This window comes from Eleutherodactylus coqui, chromosome 5, assembly GCF_035609145.1.
Source record: "Eleutherodactylus coqui strain aEleCoq1 chromosome 5, aEleCoq1.hap1, whole genome shotgun sequence".
Lineage (NCBI taxonomy): Eukaryota > Metazoa > Chordata > Amphibia > Anura > Eleutherodactylidae > Eleutherodactylus > Eleutherodactylus coqui.
In genome coordinates, this window is record NC_089841.1 from 72,652,861 (window position 1) to 72,678,660 (window position 25,800).

The 25,800-nt window shown below is 43.1% G+C and overlaps 2 protein-coding genes across 3 annotated transcripts in view; one reads left to right on the plus strand and one right to left on the minus strand.

Annotated features, from left to right (window-relative positions):
• The first annotated feature begins 365 nt into the window (after nucleotides 1-365).
• CDC20B (cell division cycle 20B) overlaps nucleotides 366-25,800 on the plus strand; it is a 32,146-nt gene continuing 6,711 nt past the window's right edge. Inside the window, exons 1-7 of one of the 2 annotated variants that reach the window (XM_066602724.1) lie at nucleotides 366-462; nucleotides 539-610; nucleotides 17,478-17,682; nucleotides 20,618-20,760; nucleotides 22,159-22,255; nucleotides 22,958-23,053; nucleotides 24,568-24,761. In XM_066602724.1, the coding sequence (XP_066458821.1) occupies nucleotides 400-462; nucleotides 539-610; nucleotides 17,478-17,682; nucleotides 20,618-20,760; nucleotides 22,159-22,255; nucleotides 22,958-23,053; nucleotides 24,568-24,761 (870 nt within the window). In that variant the 5' untranslated portion in view covers nucleotides 366-399. The remainder of the gene's footprint in view (nucleotides 463-538; nucleotides 611-17,477; nucleotides 17,683-20,617; nucleotides 20,761-22,158; nucleotides 22,256-22,957; nucleotides 23,054-24,567; nucleotides 24,762-25,800) is intronic. The other variant, XM_066602725.1, reaches the window with a different exon arrangement.
• On the minus strand, nucleotides 8,525-14,694 carry GPX8 (glutathione peroxidase 8 (putative)). Its single transcript, XM_066601853.1, has 3 exons — nucleotides 14,432-14,694; nucleotides 13,457-13,718; nucleotides 8,525-9,163 (listed from the first exon to the last, which is right to left on the minus strand). Exons 1-3 carry the CDS (start codon nucleotides 14,636-14,638, stop codon nucleotides 9,000-9,002), a joined length of 633 nt encoding a protein of 210 aa, XP_066457950.1. The 5' UTR covers nucleotides 14,639-14,694; the 3' UTR covers nucleotides 8,525-8,999.

The following is a 25,800-nucleotide window of genomic DNA, read 5'->3' on the forward strand; positions in this document are numbered from 1 at the left end:
CTCGGTTATCAGCCGCAGACTGGCGCTATAGTAGCCGCGGACCTGACAGCTGCAGCCCGAGGCTTGTTTACACAGACACTTACAGCAGGGAATCCCTTGCAGTGACGTCACGAAGTTCCACCAATCAGCTGAATGAAGCCACAGTTCGCGCTGCAGCAGCCGCCCCTCGGCTCTCTACCTAACAGAACCTTCACTCTAGAGGGATTCCCTCTCGTGACGTCACTAATAGAACGTTCCCTCTCCACGCTCCGAACTTTTCCACCAATCAGCAGGCTGCACAGGTGATTCCCGCTCCATCCGCCGCCAGGGCTCTACCTTTATATAGGAGAATAGTCCCCATGGGAGCATCACAGGCTGAAGGGAGACATAGGAAAGGGCGAAGCAGCTAGAGAAGAAAAGATGGAGTGGAAGCTGGAGAGGCTGGCATTCTCAAGAGTTAAGACAGATGAGCATGTGATGTGGGTAAGAGTGCCAGACCTTTCTTATAAGGGGCGTCTTCTCTATGGATAAGATGCATTGATGCTGTTTGTCCTCTCAGGAACGTATTATGAAGACTCTTGGAAAAAACTTCAGATGGAGTAAGAAAAGCAGTTTACAGAAAATACATAAGGTAAGTGCAGAGTACTAGTCACCTGAGTGATGTATGAGGAATGTCACACAGGTGGAGGCACAGGCCAGAATTCTGTATTAAAGGATACGTCCATATGTGATAACTATTTTACATATTCAATTAATTTGCATAAGAATTGAGTAAGACTGCAAGTACATTGTATTACTGACCCTAAAGGCCCTTCTACATGGGATGATTGTGAAATCTCTCATTAGATCAAGTGATTTGCACTGTAAGTTTGACACCGCTCAGTGATATAGTCTTGATTGGATCTCCCATGCAGACCATAACATCATCCTTGGTCTGCTGCTGCTGCATCATTCAGTTTTAGACAGGCAGTCATTCATTTACTATTGACTGCTTGTTTACTGTGAATGGAGGCAGGTGGGTTGGAACTATCCCCGCCCCCCCTCTGCCTCCATTCACTGAGCGATGATCCTCTTGTGTAAAAGCGAGTGACAGTTGTTGCATGTAAAAGGGGCTTAAATTACAGCCTGAATTTAAGCTGCATTTACAATTCTGCCAGCTTCAGATCTGAACTCTTCAAGGGTGCTTAAAAGAGTTGTACTACAGCTACACGTTATCCCCTAGGGCTCTTTCACACAGGCACAGTAATTTTTGGTCAGCCGTGTCATGGCCACAACGCGACCCTAAATCACGTGAACGAGAGGCAGCCGTGACTGGCTCTCGTCATGGGCAAGGGGAGGGTGTGCGATGGGCTGGGGGCTAGTGTGCTAAGCTCCCGCCCCTTGTGAGAACCCCCTCCCCCACTGAACAGCAAGTTCTCTCCTATCCTGTGCATAATGGATAACTTGTAACTGTTGTACAACACCTTTTAAGCTTCTCAGTAGTTAGGTTGCTATGTTGATTTGCCTAGTGGGAAGTGCAGTCACCATAAGGCACGTAAAAGTAATCTGGTTTAGGGAAAATTACATGTACCCAGTAGCATACATAAAATTGATGGGGCCCTATAGCAAAACCTTAAATAGGTGACCACTATGGGGTCTGGTTTTGCCACCCAGGACAGGAGGGCCTGGTGCTTATTTCCCTCTTCATACCCTTTAAAATAACATTTGAGCTAACTCTCCACTTCCTTGTTTGTTAACGATTAGAGATGAGCGAGCACGCTCGGATAAGGCAGTTACTCGAGCGAGCATTGCTCGAGTAACTGCCTTATCCGAGTGTGCTCGCTCATCTCTAACGATGCAATTCTTCTTTGGAAGGTCCTGCATACATTTTTGCTACCAGGTAGCAAAAGGGATAGTACAATCAATGCTGAGAGGGCCCCCTCTCTCCAAAGGCCCCATAGTTGTTGCATGGTCTCCCTCTATGGTATATACGGCCTTGTGTAAAACGGTCTCCCTGTCTTATTGTTGCTCAGCTAAAGTATTAGCAACTAGCTGGTTGACTGTTTCCAATAGCAACCAACAGAATATTGACTAGTATAATAAAATCTGTAACTGAGAATCAGTAGGAGATGCAATGTATCTACAGTTACTCACCTTTTCAATGTCATCTATATATAGTATACATAGAGGTTATAGGCAGCACACAACTTGACTGCATTAGAGGCAAGAAATCCATGACAGTAGTTTTGGCCAACGTAGCATAAGATCACATCCCTAATATCTTGGCGCAATATTACATTTTTATATCATTACATTACACATTGTGGAGTTCACATCACTTTGTAGGTGCGTACAGTGTTGTACATGATAGATAATGCAGGGATGGACACAGGCCCTTGACTCCCAATAGCTAATTTAGAGGTACTCTTCATAAAACACAATCCTTATGGCCCCCTAAAATCTCCCAGCAGTGTTCCAACCATCAGTATAAGTCCTATTTCACACGGGCTACAAAATCATCGCTACAAAACACATGTATATGAGGCCCATAGTTTCCAATGGGTTCTTTCAGGCTACAAAACATCGCTCATGTGAAAGAACCTATTGAAAACCATGGTCTCATATACATGCATTTTGTAGCGATGTCACATCACTACAAGATTGTGCGTGGTTTTTTTTTTTCCCTTTTTCCTTTTTTTCTAGCCCGTTTGAAACTGGCCTAAAATGAATCAGTGTTACCTTTCTTTTAAGGTGGCAGTACTCCTTTACTTACAGGGCCTTATTGCACGTGTATAGGTAACACCAGCTGCATGCTGTCAGTGTAGGCAGACTAAATGAGTCCTACTAAGTTCGTTCAGAGCAGCCCATGGCCAAATGTCCCCACCCCTTGGCCCTCTGCTGACTCACTTGGTCCTCTCCGAAAGTTTGGCCAACATCCCAAGCCTTTAATTAGTCTTGCTGGTCCGGATGTTGGTCTGCTCAGTACCGAGGCTGCCTCCTCCCCATCTTTCCCTCAGTACCATAGCCTGAGAGGGGTGGGGGGAGTTGGCTTCTACACTGAGCAGACCAGTAAGACCCCAAGTTACAAAGAGACTTGTGTCTCTGGCCAAAGAGGGGACAGTAAAGCTTTTAGAGCCACAGAGGCACTACCGGTAGTACTATAAGATGGAGTGTGCAGAGGTAAGTCATGGCTGGAAGAAATCTTCATGGTGGTCTGGGCCCAGATAAAGAGAAAGAGGAACTAACTGCACTGTAATCACTATTACTACGTGGAATTGGCATCTGACTATTATGTGCTGACTGCATTATTTGCCCATCATGGTATAGAAATGGTGGAAATGCTGTCTCTAATATATAATTATGGGGCCCCATGACTTCTATATATACCCCTGAGTTACTTGTGTTATATGTCCTCCCCCACCCTAATGTGTCTGAATGAATCTAAAATGCTAGGATGATCTCTGTAAGCTGTGGAAACTCCTAAAATGCGCAATGATTTGTGATGCGGATATGGCAGACCGGTGAGGCAGTGCATTGCTAGCTGGCTGTTGTGATCTGATAACACAGCTGCTGGCTGCACTCCACACTGTTGTGTCTGAGAACTTCATTTCAAAGAGCAATTGCGCCACCTTGTGCAATTATTTGTAACTACATAAATACCAATTGTTCAGCATGATGACACTTTTTCAAGTCCCTTTCCAGGAGTAAACAGTGACGGTATGGATATATACACCAATCAATATTCCTGTTTCAGGTAGGCAGTGTAATTTTAGATGGCTGCTTGTTAAGATATTCAGCAGTCGCTAATGCCCTGCCACCCGCAACAGAGAGAATACATCACTTTGTGTATCCATTCTGTGTGTGGAAGGAAGGCAGTGTAATGTTAGCTGGTCTGCAGTTAAATACACCAGTTAACTTGCATCTGCCCCCTTTCTGCATGCCCATTCAGTAGATAAAGGCTCTCAAATTTTCAACTTTTTGAAAAAAATGAATTTTCCTACTACTGTTTACATCTAAGGTATATGGATAGTATATGCTATAAACTTTTGATGCGTGGCATTGATTGCTCTGGTACCCTCTCAGAAAATGCTGAAGCTACTAAGTGTCTGGATCCCCAACTATGGGTAGTGGAAAAACCCTTTAAGGCTGCTTTCACACCTGCATTAGGGCTCAGTTCAGGGTTTCCGTCTCACTACTCCATTATTTATGGTTTCCCCGTTTTATGTCAATAGAGTTTTGAAAAAAAAAAAGAAGGAAATAATGGCGCAGTCTGGAGCATAGCTTTTCCATTAAAAACGGAAATCTGATGGGATGTAAGCAAACGGAATCATTTTCACTTTTTTGAAACCCCATTGGACTCTATTAGAAAGAAATGGGATCAGTTTTCTATTTTATTTCAGTTTCTCTCCTCCAAAAATGGAGCAAAGAGACGGACCCCCTCATATGAGCCCTAATGCAGGTATGAAAGCAGTCTTGGAGCTCTATTCTTATTCTCCTAGCTGAAGGCCGGTTTCACATGGGCAACAAAATCGCACAATCTTCTCGCGATGCAATAGTGCTACAAATCGCATGCATGGGCATGTAGGCATGTATATAATTTTTTTTCTGTGATATCCCCCATTGTTTTCTATGGGACAGAAAAAAAAAAATCTCATTGCACCACATACAGATGCAAATGTGATTTTATTTATTTTTGTGGCATTGATCCGAGTTTCTTGGACCGTTATCGCACTCACCCATGTGAATACAGCCTCAAATGACCTTTTATTCCTTGCCACTGCAAGTCTTCTGCCTGAAATATTCTCCTCTGTCCAATGAGCTAGACCACAGGTCTGATTGGTAGCTGTGGTGCCCAACCAGAAGACCGCTAGAGTTGTTAATAAGAGAAGCTCACTGGTTAAACAGGTGGAGCACTTCAGTCAGACGCTGCACCTCCAGAGCACTTGCAGCGGTGGGGAATAAAAGTTGATTTTTCAGAAAGATGGCTTCTACCTCGGTGTGTGTGTTTTTTTTTTTTTTTTTTTTTGCCTTCTGGATTCACATTGGTGTGATATAGGCTAAACTAGATGGCATAACATACTATGTTACTGTCAACAAGCTGCACAAAGCTGTGATCTTGCCTTGCTCCCCTGCACCCACGTAGTGCTATATACATGTGTACCGTATTCTCATTTACATTGCATGTTTTGAATGTCCATCTTTAGTTTGCATTTCATGTGTGTTGTATCTGTGGAAGCTCAAACTTTTTGTGAATAGCTTCACAGACAACCCAGGAAGTGCAGAATAAAGCTGGTATATTGTATGTGTGGTGATTAGGCAGTGTATTGTTAGTTAGCTGTGGTGTGAATATCAGCTACTACGTATACTACCACATCAGCGCATGTCATTGTCACTGGACGCTTAGAATAAGGGTGTAAGTACTCGCTTAGGTGGCAATACAACTTCTGTGAATATCTTCAAGAGTACCAATGTACGTAGGTGTGTAGCTACGGAGTCATGGGCCTGGGTGCAAAAGAACTGCTGCCAACCAACCCCTCACATTCCATATTGTGATAGACAGTCAATTGGCAATGTTATCCTATCAACTATCATACTGTCCTACTCGGACTGGATAACCTCACCGAGCTGTGATGGGTTAACCCTGCCATAATGTGTCCAGATAATACTACCATACCATGATAAAATAATACCACCATACTATGAGTGTATGATATTAAAGGGATTGTTCAAGTTGTAATTTATGTGTTAAATTGATGCTCTCCAGGCCTGACAATAATAAAATATCCAATACTGATCTCTCCCAGCTCCCCTCATATCAGTGCCGGCAGCTCCAGTCTCCCCATGTCACGGAGTACTGCAGACATCAGCTTTGTGATTGGCTGCAGTAGCTTGATGTCCCGTATACAGACGGACCCTGTTACCATGATGTCACTAGTGGGATCAGAGCTGAGGACAGTACAACATATTTTAATAATTCAAACATAAAGACCATCACATCAAACGAGAAAAATTAAAACTCAGACAATCCCTTTAAGGTTACCTACACACTGCTACGCCAATGTGAGGTGTTCTGGCAAAAACGCATCACGTTACCTCTGAAGTAGTGGTCCTCTGGCACTGATTTCAGGTGCATTAGAGGATTAGCAATGGGAGACCTCACATTGGACAGCGTATGATGTGTTTTACTGTCCCATTGAAAACAATGGGCGATGCGTTCTGAGGAACGCAAAAAGATAGGACATGCCACAATATTGTTTTCAGCATCGCTTATATATACCATTCAAAAGAATGGGGTTCATATTCTCGCTAGTTTAAGGTACGTTCACACATTGAGGATTTCGATGTGGTTTTTGTTGTGGTTCCACCTCAGATTTTATCTTTTCAATAGAAGGGGTGAATTCTGCAGCAGTTCCACACCAAAATCTACATCAATTCAGCTACATGTGTATAGTAATGTGGCCCCTTGAGTAACAGTGCAACCATATGTAAATCCCTCCCCCCTCCAGTAGCAATTTCCCTAAATATCGCTCCCCTCATTACGTGTGCCAAAATGTGGCCTCCTCAGTAATTGTGATTCAAATGTAGCCCCTTACCCTAGCGGGTCCTCAAACCACCCAGAGTTGCTATGAGCACAAACTTCATGTCCCTGCGCTCAGTCACATGTCAGAGCCGAACTCCTCGTCTGTCTGCAGCATAGTGTGAGTGCTGGAGACGCAGAAGCAGTTGGTCCCTATTGCTTCTCCATCTTCTAACCCGGCAGAATCATGGCCCTACTTTCTCCTCTGACTAGCTGCAGGCAGAGATGAGCAGTCGGGCTGTTATACAGCAGGGTTATGTGACTGAGTACAGCGGGGCAGCGGCAGATGACATTCGGGCTGTTGGCATCATTGGGTGGACAGAAGAGGGGATGGTCTGCATTCTCTGTGCCTTGCATGCACATATTTTGCATGTGCAAATGCACTTGTGTGAATAAGCCCTAACAGCACAAGAGTGCAAGTATGCGCTATGACAGTTAGACCCCATTCACACAGTAGTATTCTGGTCAATATTTAGTATCAGTATTTGTGAGCCAAAATCACAAATGGAACCTGCAGGTAGAAGGTATAAGGGCTCATGCCCACGGCCCCGAGACCCACAGCGTCTTACACATTCTGCAGTTATACGTTCTTTCGTCGGAGATCGCGTATGGCACTGCGCGTGCCTGCAAATCGCACAGACATATGCAGATTTTTTTAAAATTAAATTCCCCGCTGTGTTCAGAGCGGGGGTGCGTATGAAAACGCTGCTCATGCGTTAAGTATTGCGTATGGACAGCATATCATATGCAGCCCATACAGCTGTACAGGCCTCATGCTGCATACAAATGCAGATAAATGGCGCATGCTGCAATCTTGCATATTGATGCAGTGTCTACATGCCTATGTGCATGGATCAATGAAGTCTATTGACTTTCTCTGACTACATCCATCACATATCATGCATTCGTGCAATGCACGCATGATGTGCGGTGAAAACGCTAATGGAGAGATTTGCATCTCTTTGGTATTTTTGGACCCGCTCTTGGTTTTGGCTTACAAATACTGTTGTAAAATATTGACCAAAATACTGCCATGTGAATGAGGCCCAAGTCATGTGATGCAGAGATTAATAACGCACTCTTGGGGCTGTCTTACACCCGACACCTAAGCGCATAAAAATTCTGTGCGGATAACTGCACACAACGTGTGGATGGATGATTTTCTTCGATGGAGTCCTGAGCTTAATTAGCATTAAGATTGTCCATTCACACAATCTAGAATTTGCACTGCTGTTGGGGAGTTTGAGGACGAGAGAAAGATTGCGGCAGTAGCGCCGAAGTCCCTCATTTGGTTGAACAGCAAGTCTTAAATGTTCTGCTGTAAGCTCCTATTAGTTCTGTAGTAGTGCAATACACAGAAGGGCCTGTAGAGGGCTGCAGACAGGACTTCTGGTGCAAGGGTTAACAAAGGGGTGGAGCAGGAACTAGAAAAGGGCCAGTTCCTGCCAGAGGTAGAGAGAGAGGACCAGTGCAGCATAGGGAGGTGCTGCAGGCTGGTGGCCTAGCAAAGGTCAGAGTCTGATAGGGATGACTCCCCTGGACTCGCACCCAAGTTGGGGTGCTTATTTAAATGATATATATTGACTGTGTGATGTGCTGTGGAATAAAGGCTGGCAGGAGCCGGACAAAGAAATCAACGTCTCCGGAGTGTCTACATGTGTGGTGCACCAGTTCCATGTAAGAGAGGTCAGCAATCCCGAGGCAAGGGCAGCCCGCTTGATACAGTCCCTTCATCGCTGGGGACTCCCTTCATCACAGCTGGGCTCAATGGAACCTCAGGATTCCCCCCCATAGTGGAGAGAGGGCGGGGAATCCAGAGTTGCACTTTTTGAGCTTTTAGCCAAATGCGCAATGCAACTGTAATGTTTGAACAATGATTTACTCACTGGCTATTAACATACACTCAACCAACAGATCATACCACACAAATTACTCCAGAGGTACTCTGGACCCGCCAGAGGAAAAGAATATAACAGCCCAATCTTCTGCTGTACATAAAAATCAAAGTGCCCTTTTAATTCAGAGTAGATCCTGGACAGTCACTGTACACACAGGTCACATCATCAAGGGGTGCAAATGAATGCATACAAAATATGTGGCTCCAGCAGCAAAAGGTCTGTTCTGCTAGAAGCTTAACAAGTGGCTACTACGGCTGGACTTCAAGGGTCAGAGGATCTTCTGGTGGACCCATCTTCAATCTGATCCTAATTATATATTGTATGAAACCCATATTACATATAATATGGGTTTCATACAACATATGAATGTGGCTAAGCCCCCCCCCCCCCCCCTTTAAAGACGCATATCCCATTGCATAGTTTTGGCCAGGATGTCAAAGATATAAAAAGGATTCTTCAAGAAGTTGGAAAGCTATCAAAACCATTTTGAAAAACGTAAAAAACTAATCTTGTGACTCCTCAAGGATTCTTGCTGTAAACAGTCCGGCCTAGGATTTCTTGTAATGTCAAAGATCTTCCTTTTTCCTCTTAATGATTTCTGTGACCATAGAGGCCACATCTTGTCTTATATTTTCCACAGGTTCCTCAGGTCGCCAGGTCTTTATTACTTGACCTTGGGGGTTCACCAGATATTTCCAAAAGTTCCATTTTGGCTCTTTCTTGGTTGATTCTAAATTCAAACACAAACAATTGGTTAATTATGTAGTTTTAATCATGGCTTGGTATTGAAGGAGAAATTAGTTGTAAATCTGACAACAAATATTCCTGTCATTGCAATTCCCACACCATCTTTCTTGCCCATTTATGCTGTGATACAGAAGCAGAAGGATGTATCACTGCTCAAAGAGGTTATCCGGTCAACCTAAAATATGGGTTGTAGTTTTCTGGCATTACAAAATTAAAGGAGCTGTTCAGCTGTGAGCTATTGATGACCTATCCTCAGGGCATCGTTTATTGGGATTGTTGAATTCAATGGGAAACCATGAAGTACAGGGAGCTGTCTGTTTCCTGCTTTACACACTGTGACAAGAGGCCATGGAACAGATTGTTGGCAGGGGGCCTGAGTGGCTGATCCCTGCCGATCAACTATTAACCACTTCCCGCTCCATGACGTACTGGTACTTCCCGCAACAGGACGTACTGGTACGTCATCGGGATAGCGCGAGATCATGACTGACCTCGCGCTATCCCGCAGCGGGAGCCGGCTGTCAGTCACAGCCGGCGTCCCGCTGCAACAGTGGGGGGAGGGGCATCGCAGATGCGCCCCCCCCCCCCCCCGCTGTTAACCCCTTCCCTGCGGCAGGGAAGGAGTTCAGAGGGAGCGCACTCCCTCTGTGTCTCCGGCCGGCTCACGCCCGGCTTGTCACCATGGCTACAGGACGCCAGACACTGGCGTCCTGTATTGCCTATGATCGCTGTATAAGCGATAAGGCATGGCAGAGCAGTAGCTCTGCCATGCCTTATCACAGCGATCATAGGCACAGTGCTGCAAGTCCCTCAGAGGGAGTCAAATTGTGTGTAATAAAAAAACCAAACCCCCCCCCCCCCTTTTTATGCTTTTTCTAATATTAGCATAAAACAAGGTAAAAAAAAATGAAAACCCCACATATTGGGTATTGACGCGTCCGTAACGATGTGTACAAAAAGTTGAACGTCTTTTTTTATTTTGTACGACAAAAAGCGTAAAGAAAACGCTAAAAAACAGAGGCAAAATGCTAATTTTAAGCATTTTGCCTCACAAAAAAATGCAATAAGTGATCAAAAAAGCCGTACATTCCCCCAAATGGTACCAATTAAAACTACAGCTCGTCTCGCAAAAAATAAGCCCCTATAGAGCTCCGTACATAGAAAAATAAAAAAGTTACAGGACTTTGAATGCAGCTATAGAGAAAAAAAAATTTCCAAAAAAAGAGGCTTTTTAGTGCAAAAAAGTGTAAAAACAAAAAAAAAATATAAGAATTTTGGTATCGTTGTAACCGTACCGACCCGCAGAAACAATTTAGTGTGTCATGTATGCTGCATGATTAACGCTGTAAAAAAAAAAATCTGTCAGAATTGATGCATTTTCTCTCCCTGTTATCATAAAAAAATAATAAAAGTTTTACAAGATAGCCTATGTACCCAAACGTGGCACCGATAAAAACTACAGCTCGCCACGCAAAAAACAAGCCCTCATGAAAAATGGAGATGGAAAAATACCAAAAATCGCTTGGTCCTCAACGCCAAAATAGGCCATGTCATTAAGGGGTCCTGTCCTGTTCTGAAGATAGAAGAACACAAACTGGCTGCAACCATCCAAACTGTGAATTCAAGAGGTCTCTCCACTACCTCTCTGCAACATTATCCAATTGAAGAAGCCACAGACACATCACGTTTCTACGATCTTGATTTCTTTATAAGTGAATCATGTCTACCGTCAGTAGGAAAGGTTCCATAAATATGTACGTATCTGTAAACCAGGTTCGTCAGCAGGATGGCAAAGTCCACATACTCAAGCTTTAACAATCTAGAGCAAGAACTTCAAGGCAGTGAACAGGTGTGAACACACCTGGGCAATGTTGCAGGGGTCTTCCCACTTCCTCAAGCCATTCTTAGTTAAACTGTGGTGTTTTGGTTAGCGCTGTACGGAACCTTGAATTTCTTTCTAAAGAGAAACCTTCCGAAGACTATCTCTGCATACCTTGTTTGCATTACATCATGTGAAGAACATTAAAGGCCCTTCTACACAGACCAATGACTGTTTGGATTGCTGCGATCAAGTGAAAATCTTTTTTTTTTTTTTTTTGTCTGTTCAAAGTAAATGCCTGCCCTGACTGAACGAGGAACAACAATTTGTCGGCTTGTCGTTTGCCGTTCAGTTTCTGCATGCAAAACTGAACAACAGATCGGCCCGTGTGGACAAGCAGTCGGTTACTTATGAACAACTGATTATTCTGGAGAGAGGCAAGTCGGCCAGAACGATCCCCGGCCGGTACGCCTCCATTCAGTCAGCGATGCTTGTTCCTCTGTAAAAGCACAAAAATGATGATCCTTGAGATGTCCTGTCCGACATCTGTACACGACAGATTGTCCTGCACAGATGCCGTCCCGCACCTTTAGGTCTTATCCAGACCAGTGCATTTTACATCAGTATTTTGAGAGCCAGGAGTGGGTCTAAAATACACAAGACCTGCAAATCTTTCCTTTACAGATAATCCCCGACTTGCGAACAGGTTCCGTTCCAGCAGCCTGTTCGCAAGTCCATTTGTTCGCAAGTCCAACCAATTGTCTGTATGGAGCGGGATCGCGGGTGGATCCCACTTCATACAACGTCGGGTGCAGGCTGTTCTTACAACGGACACCCAGTGGCAGCAGTTCTGACGAGCCGCGCCGCTTGTGGGAACTGTTAACACTTTAAATACCGCTGTCAGAGCGGTATTTAAAGTGTTAACAGGTCTGACTAGCGGCTTGTCGGAACTGCTGCCGCCAGGTGCCCGCTGTAAGAAACAGCCGGCACCCGACGTTCAGGGGCCCCGTACAGCGTCCCATGATGAGATCGCGGGACGCTGTGCAGTTGTTAGACAGCCGGGGGCCTCCTGAAAGGCCTCAGGGCTGCCTATGCAGAGTGCCCATCAAGCGCACGGCTTGCTAGGCGCTCTGCATAGACAGCCCTAGGGCCTTTCAGAATGCCCCCCCGGGTGTCTAGCAGCCGCACAGTGCCCTGTGATCTGACCGGACAGGCTTGATAGAAGCCTGCCCGATCCCTGCACAGTATGATGTAATGCCATAGCATTACATCATACTGTGCAGAACAGATTGTTCGCATCCTGTGAAGTTCATAAATCGAACCTTTGCAAGTCGGGGACTATCTGTATACTTTCTCTCCACTCCTAGTTTTGGCTTACAAAATGCTGATTTAAAATACTCTCATCTGAATAAGCGCCAAGTCCCTTCACATGTGGCCAAATGTCAAACCAGCATATACAGGCCCAGTTAGAGCAATGTGCTCTCAATTAGCAGATGGAAAAATATACTGATAGTTGGTATCAATTATTTTCCTTATCACTATTCTGAAATTGACTTGTCTGTGGCTTCCTCGATTGTTAGACTATTCTGAGGATCGGTCATCAACAGTTCAAAGCTGGACAATTCCTCTTAACTTAGTACTGCCACACTTTGACCAGTTCATCCAGTCCCGTTAAACTATTCCCATCTTAGCCAATCGTGATCTAGATGGGAATACTCCTCTGTATGCCATGGCTGAGACCACAGAAGCATCTGTACTGACACATTTTATGTGAAGTTTGTGCTACAATTGTGGCAAAATGTATATGATCACAACTGAACTTCAGCTGTCACTTATGGAAAAATATCATTTTTGCAAATCACACTCATTACTGAACTAAAAGTGTAAAACAATGTGCAACATTTTATTTAATTTCCTGACACTAAAAAAAAAAGTGCTGATCTCTATAGCTGGAATACAGATGTAGTTGTGGTTCATCATAGCACAGCGCTAGTTTGCATAGACGTAGTGTATCCAGGTCCTGTGCCATAGGGCTTATGGCACGGCCATGTTATATGTACTCCTATTACACACATCCGTAATACATCATCCATAAGCTGATGTGGGCCCATATGATACTTTATGGTGACTCCAATTTTATACAAAGGCAGACAAAGCGTTTTCCTCAAGTGTTCCATGTTATCATATGCCATATTATAGTAACAAAGCATAGCTTTAAATGGAAAGCACGCAGGTACCATACAGCAACACAGGTATTGCCTATAGATGCTTAATAGGGCCCTCAAGTGGGCCTCTGTACAGGGTTTGTGCACATGGGTTTGCCTGTATACACCCTTATTTACATATTTGAAATGATTTCCAAATGAATATGAAGGACCTATATAATAAAAAAAAATAATTAGACCCCCTCCGCTTCCCCCTCTGCATTATCATACACATCCAAAACTATACACTTACCTACTAGGAACCGGAATGCAGGTTCTGCTTCAGTACCCAAAATCTTTATTTTGCTGAATATAGGGAATGTCGCTCCATAGTTTCCTCTAGCAAATGCTTCTATTTCCCGGTTTGAATTTGGCTCAGAATCCCCATATTGATTGCAGGGGAAAGCAAGAACATTGAAATGGAATGGTCCAAATTCCCTCTGTAATTCCTGCAGCCCTTTGTAGTTTGCATCTGTGTACTGACAGGCGCTTGCCACGTTTACAACCAGAGACGCCTGCGGGAGAAGACAGCAGAGCTTCATTGTCATGACTATGACTGCATACAACGCAGATCTCAGTACTGTGTGATCTATGGAATGCCGTTCAGTTTTAGCTCATCACTAGTACATGGCCTTCCACTATCTGGGTCAAATGTGTTGTAGGACGTCACCCGAACGTATGTGTTTGTGCGCACATTAGTGCAACGTATTTGTGCTATGTTCATTTGCGGCAGACAACCATGCCCCAATTTAGGTGGCTATTTTTCATGACATTACGCAGCGTATTGTGTACCTGTGCACACATTTGCACACCACACATAGACTTCTATGTGGACTTGGGGTGCACAAAAATTGAGCAGGTCCATGACTGTGTGGGAAATGCACATGCAAAGAAGGGAAATGTGAATGTACCTATTGAAATAAATGGGTTCTATTCTCAGCATATTGTATGCGCAAATTTTGAGCACGGAAATACGCCCATGTGTAGGAGCCCTTAAATTCCACCCTTGAACATGGAAAGTTTTTGGCACATCATTGTATTAAGGGTTCGTATTATACAGATCCGTAATATGGCTTCCATAGCAAGAGTTAAAGTTGATCATAACCTTTGTAGAGCCATGACGATAGGTTACGTAGTTCCAAAACCCCTAAGTGTAGCTCTAGATGTATCTGAAGGTATATACTATATACAGCGCTCTGCTACATGCGGAGTATGAGTTGTTACTTACTTTGCCTCTGTATTTGCTCAGTGCTACCGCTCTCTCCTTGGAATCCTTCACTTCATAGGAGTAGAAGTCTTTCCCTCTTGGCCTGAAGAACTTTAACTGTAAAATAAATAGAGCGGCGGTGCACACGACCATCGAGAAGAACACCAGATAGACTTTAGTCTTTGGGGAAGAGCATTTTAAGGGGTAAGGAGTAGGCAGAGTCTCCATTTTGGAGATTTTGCTGGGAAGTTGCAGCAAGTCCCTGGAATGTAATTTAGGGAGGAGCGCGGTCTGTAACTGGAAACCAGATGCTTTCTCAGCCCACTGAAACATAGAGGGAAGGATCTGAAGCCGTGCAGTTCCGAGAAATTCAGGGAGCATGTGTCAGTAAGGGCTTATTTCCATGACCGTATTTAATAATAATAATAATAATCTTTATTTGTATAGCGCCAACATATTCCGCAGCGCTTACATAGACAGGGGGAATACAGAAAGACAAAATACAAACATTACAGAACCACGGTTACATATAGTAATCAGTTGATGGAAACAATAGGGGTGAGGGTCCTGCTCCAACGAGCTTACATACTACAAGTAATGGGGTGATACAGAAGGTAAAGGGGCTGGAGATGTGCACAGTATGGTGAGGTGGAGAGTGAGCGATGCTCTACACATAGACAATGGTCAGACATTTAGCCGTGTGACGGCAGAAACGGTGTGACTGCAGGAGCGGTTTATGATGGCTAGCAGGGATTGCAGTCAGTAGGTCAGGGAGCATGTTATCAGGCGGAGTACAGAGAGGTTTGTTTAGGGAATGCGGTATGCCTCCCTGAAGAGGTGCGTTTTTAGAGCACGCCTGAAGTTCTGCGAGTCCTGGATTGCTCGGGTAGCCTTTGGTAGTGCGTTCCAGAGGACCGGTGCTGCTCTGGAGAAGTCTTGGAGGCGGGAATGAGAAGTTCGAATTAAAGGGGCGCTCAGTCTGGTTTCATTAGCAGAGCGGAGAGCCCGGGCTGGTTGATGGATTGAGATGAGGGAGGCGATATAGGGTGGCGCTGCGCTGTGGAGGGCTTTGTGGATGAAGGTAGCGAGTTTGAATTGAATTCTGTATTTAACGGGCAGCCAGTGCAGTGACCGGCACAGGACAGAGGCGTCCGAGTAGCGGCTGGACAGGAATATGAGCCTGGCTGCTGCATTCAGGATGGATTGGAGAGGGTAGAGTCTGGTACAGGGGAGGCCGATCAGCAACGAGTTGCAATAATCGAGCCGGGAGTGGATGAGGGCGACAATAAGCATTTCGCTGCATATAAAAAAGCCCCCCCCCCCCCCCTCCCACCTGAAAAAAAATGTGACCATGCAAAGCATTGGATTCAGATGAACGATTTTTTTTATTTTTTTTTGCCATGTAAAATAGTCTGCCTTGGAAAGATGGCACCTCTGTGACAGTTTTTGCCCGCCAGTTTTATATGCCACGTGAAAAGATAAGGTCTTGCCCTATCTTTTGACGTGATCTGGAACAAGCTCCCATAGACTTCTGTGGAAGCTGGAAAAAGTGAGGGGGAGGGAGTTGCCCTGCGTACAATGCTGGGAAAAGACCGCTTGCCCTAATTGGGCATTAATTGTCATTCCAAGCATTTTACAGCAGTCACTGCTTCCCATTGCTTCTGCAAAAATGTTTTTTTTTTTTTTTTGCACATACGCAGCAACGCCCTGTGTGAATGGCATGAAATACGCGAATAAAGATTGGGACTCTATTGCGTCAGTTCTTTCACACGATTATACAGGTGAACCTAAAAATGCATACGATTGTGTGAGGGAGGCCTAAGTGTATTTGTTATGTATGATGCCTTTTTGCATGCATATTGCCACATTACCCATCCCGATTACAAGAATAATGCACACAGTGATGTGACAGTACAGGTATAACGCACAGAGAGAACATGCAGAGTGATGTCCCCAAATATAAAGAGTACACATAATGACACTGGACAAGGGAAATACAAGGATAGTGCAGTGTTGCTACAGCACAAGAGTAATGATGTTACAGTACACAGACAGTTCAAGCATTGCAATCCCATGGAAAGTAGAACGGGCTGAGATCATGCAGTGCGCACAGTTCACATGGTTATAGGAAATCTAATTGACATGCCATAAAAGTTAGGCTCCTTTTTGATGATCTGTCCAGACCTTTTGTCCAACCTGTTTCAATTATGCAAACTCCTTATAAATGGTGTTATTAACTAGCATAAGTATAGGCACGTCACAGGCCTCTCACTAGCCAAGCCAGAAACCTGCTGCACACCGATGAGGGGCAAAACCCCCGAAATGGTGTTGTGTGTGTGGTATTCTGGCTTTTGGTCAATTCTCAAACACCGTGTTTAAAGGGGTTGTCCCGCGCCGAAACAGGTTTTTTTTTTTTTTTTTTTTCAACAGCCCCCCTGTTCGGCGCGAGACAAACCCGATGCAGGGGTTAAAAAACACCGGACAGTGCTTACCTGAATCCCCGCGCTCCGGTGACTTCTTACTTACCTGCTGAAGATGGCCGCCGGGATCTTCTCCCTCGGTGGACCGCAGGGCTTCTGTGCGGTCCATTGCCGATTCCAGCCTCCTGATTGGCTGGAATCGGCACGTGACGGGGCGGAGCTACCAGGAGCCGCTCTCCGGCACGAGCGGCCCCATTCAGAAAAGAAGACGACCGGACTGCGCAAGCGCGTCTAATCCGGCGATTAGACGCTGAAAATTAGCACCATGGAGACGAGGACGCTAGCAATGGAACAGGTAAGTGAATAACTTCTGTATGGCTCATAATTAATGCACAATGTGCATTAATATGGCCATACAGAAGTGTATAGACCCACTTGCTTTTGCGGGACAACCCCTTTAAGACTTGTGTAAAAGGTTTGACATTGACTTGCAGGAGTACTACCATCCAGTAGGTGGCGCTGCCGAGGTATTGTTCCATCTTCCTTGTTTGCATAAACACATAAATTGTTCTTTCTTTCTCTTGAGCATTTTATGTCACATTGTTTAGTCCTAAATGTAATTTCTAATGCTTTTCATCCTACTTTAGACGCCAGACATTGGAAAGATTTCTTATTCAAGGTTCAAGAGAAGCATCTTAAGAAGACGTTCAAGGCAGGTTCCTGTAGCCAGTAGTCCTATTTCCACTAGATGGCAGTGTTGTCAAGGACAACGCCAGGACAATCCCTCTGAGCTGTCACGAAGTTTCTCTGATGAAAATTGGAGAACACCAGAAAAGTTAGTATTATTACCATGTAAGTGTCACTGGGAATATTTTAGTTAAAGGAACCCTGATGTTACCTCTGCATGAAGTTGAATACCTTTGTATACTTTGCTTTACTTCTCTGGTACTGCTTTTCCATTACATGATCTTTTATTCTCTGTTCACACTTAGGCCTTATTCACATTACCTATTTAGCATTTTAAAATCACCCAAAATTCGCAGCCATCTGGATCATTGGATTCATATGTTTTCATTCACAGGAACGATTTTTGAGCATAAAAAAAGTTCAGCCGTGAAAAAATGGCACATCGGCGACCGTTTTCAATTTGCTGATTTTATACACCACGTCAGAAGATAGCTCTTGCCTTATCTTTTGACAAGATACACAGGAAGCTCCCATAGATTCTATGGAAGCGGGCGGGAAAAATAGGGAGGGGGAGGGAATTTACCTGCGTGTAACGCTGGGAACAGACAGTTGGCTCTTTTTAAGCATTAACAGTCATTTCGAGGATTTCTAACAATCAAGTGATTTCTGCGCTGCAGCATATTTTCTTGCCAATGCGCAGCAGCCGCCGGTGTGACTCGCAGAAAATACGGGGCTAAAGATCGGGACTCAATCGCGGCAATTCTTCATGAGTTTTACAGTGCATATGCGGCAAATCCGCCTGTGGCTCCTAATCTAGGGATTAGCCAGCCATGTGGACAAGGTTTTGTAAAAATGTCATCCACACGGGGCAGCCGATCTGTCGCGGCTGATACACGATATTGACAGCCACAGCATGTCCACTTTTTTTTTTTTTTTCCAGTTGCAGCCTCTCTCCTCTCTGTGGGGAGAGAAAGCTGCAACGGAATGCCGGCGGCGGGACGATCCGGACCTCTGCAGGAGATGCATCTGGCATCGTATGCTTTTCTAGCCACTGGGATGCTTTGCCACTTTTAAATCAGCTGAGGATATAACCACAATCACATTTTATTGCAGGAAATTGCACAGTGGAACTCAGATGACACAACCAGCAGCCCTTCTCCTTTCACATGGATTGTCACAACAACCCTTTTTTGTTTTTTAACTTGTATAACCTGTTATAGGTTCTACATTCCCAGAGAATTGGCCATATGTGCACAGCCACTCTTCATTGATCTAAATGGGGCTGTTGGAAACAGGGGTAGCCCTTTGTAGATGTCACAGTAAGGGCGCCTACTCACTTGCGATTTTTTTTTAATTTTTTTTTTCTTTGCGTTTTGCGTTTTTTCTGAAGAGCAATTAGGATAGAATGTGTTCTTGTCCATTTGCGTTTTTTTTTCGGTCCGTTGCAATTTTTAACATAGGAACTGTCAGTTGCATATGTGTCCTTATTTTTCTCTTAATGCACCCATGAATGTCAATGGAAATTAACGGAAAAGCCGCGAAAAACGCCACGAAAACCGCGCGGAAAACGCACCAAAAATGCTGCGTTTTTCACGCACGAAAATCGCAAACGCAAGTGGGTAGGCGCCCTAATTCTCTGTGATCTCTGTCCATACAAGACTTGGGCTGCATGCACACAGGTGGGTCAGATTCCGAATGCAGAATCCGGCCCTGGCAGCAGCAGCGTCCAAGCGTACCAGCTTTGTTTTTCTTTTCTCTGTACTGCGGATGGCCCGCAAAGTGAGCTGTCAGACATTCACAGTACAGATATATTTTTTTTACTCCTAGCGATGAAGCAGAATCCGCAACCTTTCCTCAATGTCAATTGCAGAAGAGCCGCAGATCGACAAGGTTTTTGACAGTATTGCAGCCACATCGCATCAGTGAGTCTTTCCCCTTAGGCTATTCACTGAGAAGAGAAGACTCTTCCCGGTCACCTGTCTTACTTTTTATATGAAGATTTTTTTCATGGTATTACTGAGTGACTTCTGTGCCCTCAGACCACTTTGACACGCTGCATACTAGTTGCGGAACCTTTCTGCACCCAAATTTTTGAAGCCAAGTACAGTACAATGTTAGTGAATGGGAGTTTAATAAACCACTGTGGATTAGAGCCATAGTGTGGATTTTCAGATCTGCAGCATTTCTGTTGCTGATATTTCACTGCAGATGCATTTGTTCAACATAATGAGTGAAATCTGTGCCAAATCTGCAAGAAAATTATGTGCGGATTTCATTGCACATTTTGATGTGGGGTTTTTAAAGTGGAAATGCAGTGTAATTTTCACACTGTGTGTTCATCTATATTTACTTGTGTGCATGAATGCTGCATTCGCATCAGCGTATTTTACTGTACTACTTGCAAGTAGTGCACCATTGCTCATGCAAAAAAAATATGCACTGATGCTCCCAGCTATTGAAATGACTAATGGGTTCAAGATGTGCTGTTTTTCCTGTACAATCTGTGTGTTGTGCATCTCCAAGCATACACTCGCACGCATTTGTGCACCCCCATTGACTTCTATGGAAACTGTTGGTGCGCATATCTGCAGAAAAATGGAGCATGCTTTTGTTTTTTTTGAAATGCGCAGGAAAATACACTTATATGAATGAACTGTTGAATTCAATGTGTTCTATTCACTGCATATTGCATACATAAATTTTGCGTGCGAATACGCCTGTGTGAAGGCGACCTTAATCTAGCTGATTACTAGAGCATTTGTGTGTTTAGTTATACACAGGGTGATATGTAAGCCTATTACACAGTAATATTGTGGAGAACAAAAATGTAAAAAGCAAAACCCATAAAAGCAATTTTATGAAATATTACATTTGAAGGCCCCAAATAATAGACCTATTTGGAATCACCATAACTGTAGCAATCTGTGGAATATATGAATGTGGTTATCCCCATAAGTTAGAACTAAAATGAGCGGCTACAAAATAGTGTCCTACCAAAGCAAACTTGTCTTACAAAAATAATTGTTCGGGTCCCGAATGCCGTAACTGACTTGGGGGTTAATCGGCACTCAGATATATTGATGGTCTATAACTTTTTCAGATCTAACAGATGTATCCACTGTAAATGTTCCTGCCTCAACTTCCAAATTATCCCAATCAGAAGACTCTGTGCCCTACAGCATCTCTAAGAAATCCATCAGAAGGTGCCTAAATCTGAAAAAAATCCCCTTTCTCCAACCTCAAGTAAGTATTAGAATAATGCTGTTATGATGACATGCTAGTTCTGACTAAAAACTACATCAAAAAGTCCACCAAACTGCGTAAAAGCTTACTGCATATACTTTACATAGAGCTCATGGTTGTGGCTATAGGCAGCTAGAAGTTTTACATTGTTTAACGAACCCCATTCGCTCACAATGGAAAAAATCCACTGGAGGTTTGAGTCAAATTGTGGATCTTCATATCTACTGCATGCTGTTTTTTTGTGGAGATTTCACAGTAAATTCTGGTTATTTTCATGTAGTGAGTTAAATCTGCACCAAAATCCACAACAAAGTCATGTGCGGATTTAAAGGGGTTGTCAGGTTACTGGACAACTCCTATTCAATAGGCCCTCGTATGGGAAAATAATAAACAGAAGTACAAACCGCTCGACAATTCTGTCCAGTGGGAAAGGATCCTTAAAGCATATTTGAGCTACCAAGAAGCTTTCCATAATACACCAGGTTTTCTTTACCCTCTCACTTGTTGCTATTTGCACCCTGTTTTATGTCTGTAAATTCTGATTTTCAGATGGTTTCCCCCCCCCCCCCCCCTTTTTTTTGCTCTTCTGCTTTTTGCAATCTACTTTCAGGGAAGGGGTGTGTAGCAAGCCTAGTATTCTGCCAGTTGTTCCCTGTCATGACTTACTCACCCTTACCTCCCATGCTGTATTGCACTGTGTCTGGACCAATCAGCAGGGACGCAGTATCTGAATGCCGGCCCCTCTGCTTTCCCAGGATACTTCAGGCATTCAAAGACATTCTGACCAAATAGTTAGTAAACCCACTATAATTTGTGTGCATAATATGTATACACACACCCACACGCTGTAATAGTTGCTATTGATTGTGACAAGTAAGGCGTTAAACTGCCCGGATCTGAGGTTTCTCCTTTCATGGCAGTTAGAGCAGGATTCTGGCTATCACTAGTCAGCCAAGCCACTGCCTTAAAAAGATGTATGTGCAAGCTTAAAGCCCAAGAGTGAGGTCAGTAAAAAGGTGTATTGTGGTCTCTTTAAGGGGCTTAAATAAAGCAGATTTATCTCAGTGACTGCTGAAAGATAAATCTGGAAAATTCCTTAGAATTTCTAGTCTAATTTTATATCACCTATTAGTATACCAGAATTTTAGCACCGCTTTTGGTGCACAATATCACACTTAAGCCATAGGCACCTTTCTATGAAACCGCGTGCCTTTTCCTCAAAGCCACACCCCTACATGAAAAACCAAGCCCTCTTTTGGACATGGCAAAACAATGTTCAATAGTGTCTAAAATGCACAATAAATGTGGTGTGAATACAATTTATGCAGAAAGTTGGCATGTTTTCAATAGTAAATCTGCCACAATGTCAACCACATGTAATTCATTTTTTTTCTACAGATACTTCTCACTTCTCTAAAAGAGAATGAAACTGGAACATCCAAGCAACATAACACTGCAATGCAGATGTGTGAGAAAGACTCATGTACATACAGAGGTATGAAAAAGTACAGCTTATTTTACTTGGAAATATGGAATATTATGCAATATTTACTCATGTATCCAATGATTCAACCGGTAATGGGGAGCTGCTCACTATTTTAGAGGTTTTCCTATTGGTCCACCTCTTTCTTGATACATTGTCGCGACATATGGAAGTAATACAGAAGAGGTTCCCTACCCCAATTCCCTCTAAGGCTGGGCTTCCACAGGGCATTCGCAGGGAGGTACTGTGCCATACAGCCGTGAACTGTTCTCCTTAGTGCTCAGCTAAGCTAAATTCTCATTTAAAAAGTTGAACAACTTTTATTTGATCAAAATCTAATTTAGAAAATTGTTCAGGAGATACCAAGCTATCAGACCGATGAAATTGACCGTGAACAGCATTCTGCAGCTTGCTATGTATAGAAAACATGCAAGCTGCAGAAGCCAAATGGAGCCAAATCTTCTAAAAAAAAAAGATTTGCAAATATGTTTGTTTAAATCTCTTAATACATCCAATGCTATAAAAAGTGCTGCCAAAGCATCCACAGCCTTTATACCTCTATAAAACAGGAAAATATCCATGTGTCCTGGAATAAGTACCATATGCCGAAGAATTCCAGTGTCACATCATCTGAACTGCTACTGAAATAATCCCTTTGCCATCTCATTAAGTCAATCTGATTGATGTAACTATCTGGTGTTTGTGTCTCTGTAGGCTGTCAGCAAAGCAAGACCATTGTCTCGCTTGAAAAATCTAACTTATTACAACCTGATGTGAAAATCCACTTGACTGGGCTTCGGAATGATTACTGTAAGTTTCTGTAAGTCATACTTTTTATTACATATTCACATTATTACATAGTTATTGATATAGTTGAACATGCAGTACTGTGCAAATGTTTTAGGCAGGTGTGAAAGTGCTGCAAAGTAAGAATGCTTTCAAAAATAGAAGTGTTGATTAGTTTATTATTGTCAATTAATAACATGCAAAGTGACTGAACAAAATGGGAATCTAATTCAAATCAATATTTGGTATGACCGCCCTTTGCCTTCAAAACATCACCAATTCTTCTAGGTACACTTGTACAGACTTTCTGAAGGAACTTTGGAGGACTGTTTTTTCCACACATCTTGGAGAACTAATCGCAGATCTTCTGTGGATGTAACTTGCTCAAATCCTTCTGTCTCTTCATATAATCCCGGACCGACTCAATATTCAGATCAGAGCTCTGTGGGGTCCAGATCATCACTTCCAGGACTCCTTGTTCTTCCTTATGCTGAAGATAGTTCTTAATGACATTGGCTTTATGTTTGGGGTTGTTGTCCTGCTGCAGAATACATTTGGAGTCAATCAGATGACTTCTATTTTTGAAAACAGTCTTCCTTTGCAGCGTTTATTCCACACCTGCCTAAGACCTTCACTCAGTGCTGTACGTCTGTATGATAAACAATATTTTACTATATTTTTACATTACTGAAGGAGCTTTCCTGTTGCAGCTTCACACTTTCTTCTTGTGTTGTCTTTATAGACGACTATGTTGACTGTGCTACTGAGTTCTCCAAAGTAAAAGAAGTAATTGGAAGACCTGTCAAATGGAGATTAAGGTTTGCGACTTTGTTCTCCTTTTGACTAATTAAAAATGGTTTTTCTAATAGCTCTGTTTGAATACCGTTTTTAAAAACTCAGACGGGACCCAGAGATGGAATGGGTGAACATAGTGAATGATGCTATGTGAACCTACCTTTAGAGGATGAGGGATTTCATGACAGCTGTAATGTACTGTTAGAGGCCTTGTTAATGCACCACAAAGTTTTAAACACTGTGAAAGCAGCCTAACTCTGATGACTTTGTCTCAGTCTACACAGCAAAGTTAAATGGTTATTTGCAGAATGCTGGAAATGTCGAGTAGAGTGTTTCCACAGCTAGTGGGAAAGTTGAAATATCATTTTTTTAATACGGATACTCAAAAATTAAAAAAATCTACACCAACTTGACAAAAAAAATGTTTATGATAGTAATTATGATCTGTTCCTTTTAAGGCTGTACTCATACGTGCAGATCCGCACCAAAATCTGCAACAGAATCATCACCTTCTGGAATGTAGTTTGATGCATGTTTTGACACAGATTTGCAGCAAATTTCACACTTTTAGTTGAAGTCTGCTGTGGATCTTTGTTACAATCTGCATGACATGGTGTGGATTTTGATGTTAAAATCTGCAGCTAATTAATCATGTGTGAACACAAGCAAATTATTATATGGAAATATCATTTAAATATACTTTGCTATGCCTCCTCTAACATATATTTCTTTTTGGTTTTCAGATCTAAACCTGCTGGATTGGAGTTCCAAAAATCTTGTTGCTCTAGGGCTTCAATCAGCTGTGTATGTTTGGAACGCGGAAACCAATAGCGTAGAGCAAACTATTCTTTTACATTCTCCATCGTACGTTTCATCTGTCTCATGGATAAGTAACGGGTCATGTCTGGCTGTTGGCACAAGCAATGGAGAAGTTCAGGTACTTTTACTTCATACTGTAGTTTTGGGTTGGATGAAGGATTTTAAGGTGTTTTTTTTTTTTTTTTTTTTTTTTATAATCCTCGTAGGTACGGAGATTTTATAGAAAACATACAAAAGGTGTCCTGGCCCATCAGCTATTAGTTAAACTATGGGATAGGTCTCCATAGGTCACCCATGTTTTTTTTTGCAGTTGGATCAGTTTGAGCACTGCTGTGGATCCTATGCTAATCTGTATCCTGAGACCACCTCTTCTCCTTTAATATCCTGTTTATGCATGGAAGCATGTGCATTATCCATTAGTCTAATATACACAGTTTGGTGGAAATCCTCTATATTATTTTCCAGTCATACCCAATATTAATACTTTCAATTTCAGTTTCCAAGTAGGCACATAGGCATGTCGTTTTTAAATTGACATGCAGTACTATAGGGCCAGCATTCCGCGCCTCCTCTTTCCAGTACTGTTTTATTCATGAGCCATGTTCACAAGTTGAGTATTTCTTGCTGCTGATTTTCCACAACTACGGCTCAATGTAAGTGAATGGTATCTTAGCAAACCTCATTAACACACAACAGAAAAAAAACTGCATTGACTTGAGGGCATGCTGCAGATCTTCAAATCATCTCTCAGATGTCTTCTCCAGGAGAAATCTGTGGACAGATACATACAGATTTGCTATAGATTTGAAAAATTTCCATATCATTTCCTCTATTAAATTGTGGAATAAATATGCCACATTGAGATGACGACCTAACGCCCCCTCACACGGCCTGATAACGGGCATGAACTTTCTTCAGAACATTCGTTCGGACTAATGAACAGCTGAGGAGCAAGTGATTGCTCGTTGACTGATTTGTTGATGTTCAGCAAGCATAAACTTCTGCTCTGACCAACTGTACATCTCCCCTTGTGAAACAGGACATGTACAGCTGGCCAATGGTGACCAATGAATGTACTAACAATCGTTCACCCTCATAGCAGTGATTATTAGCCCTCGCAAACAAAAGCAAATGAGCGCCAATCGATGTTTGCCAGT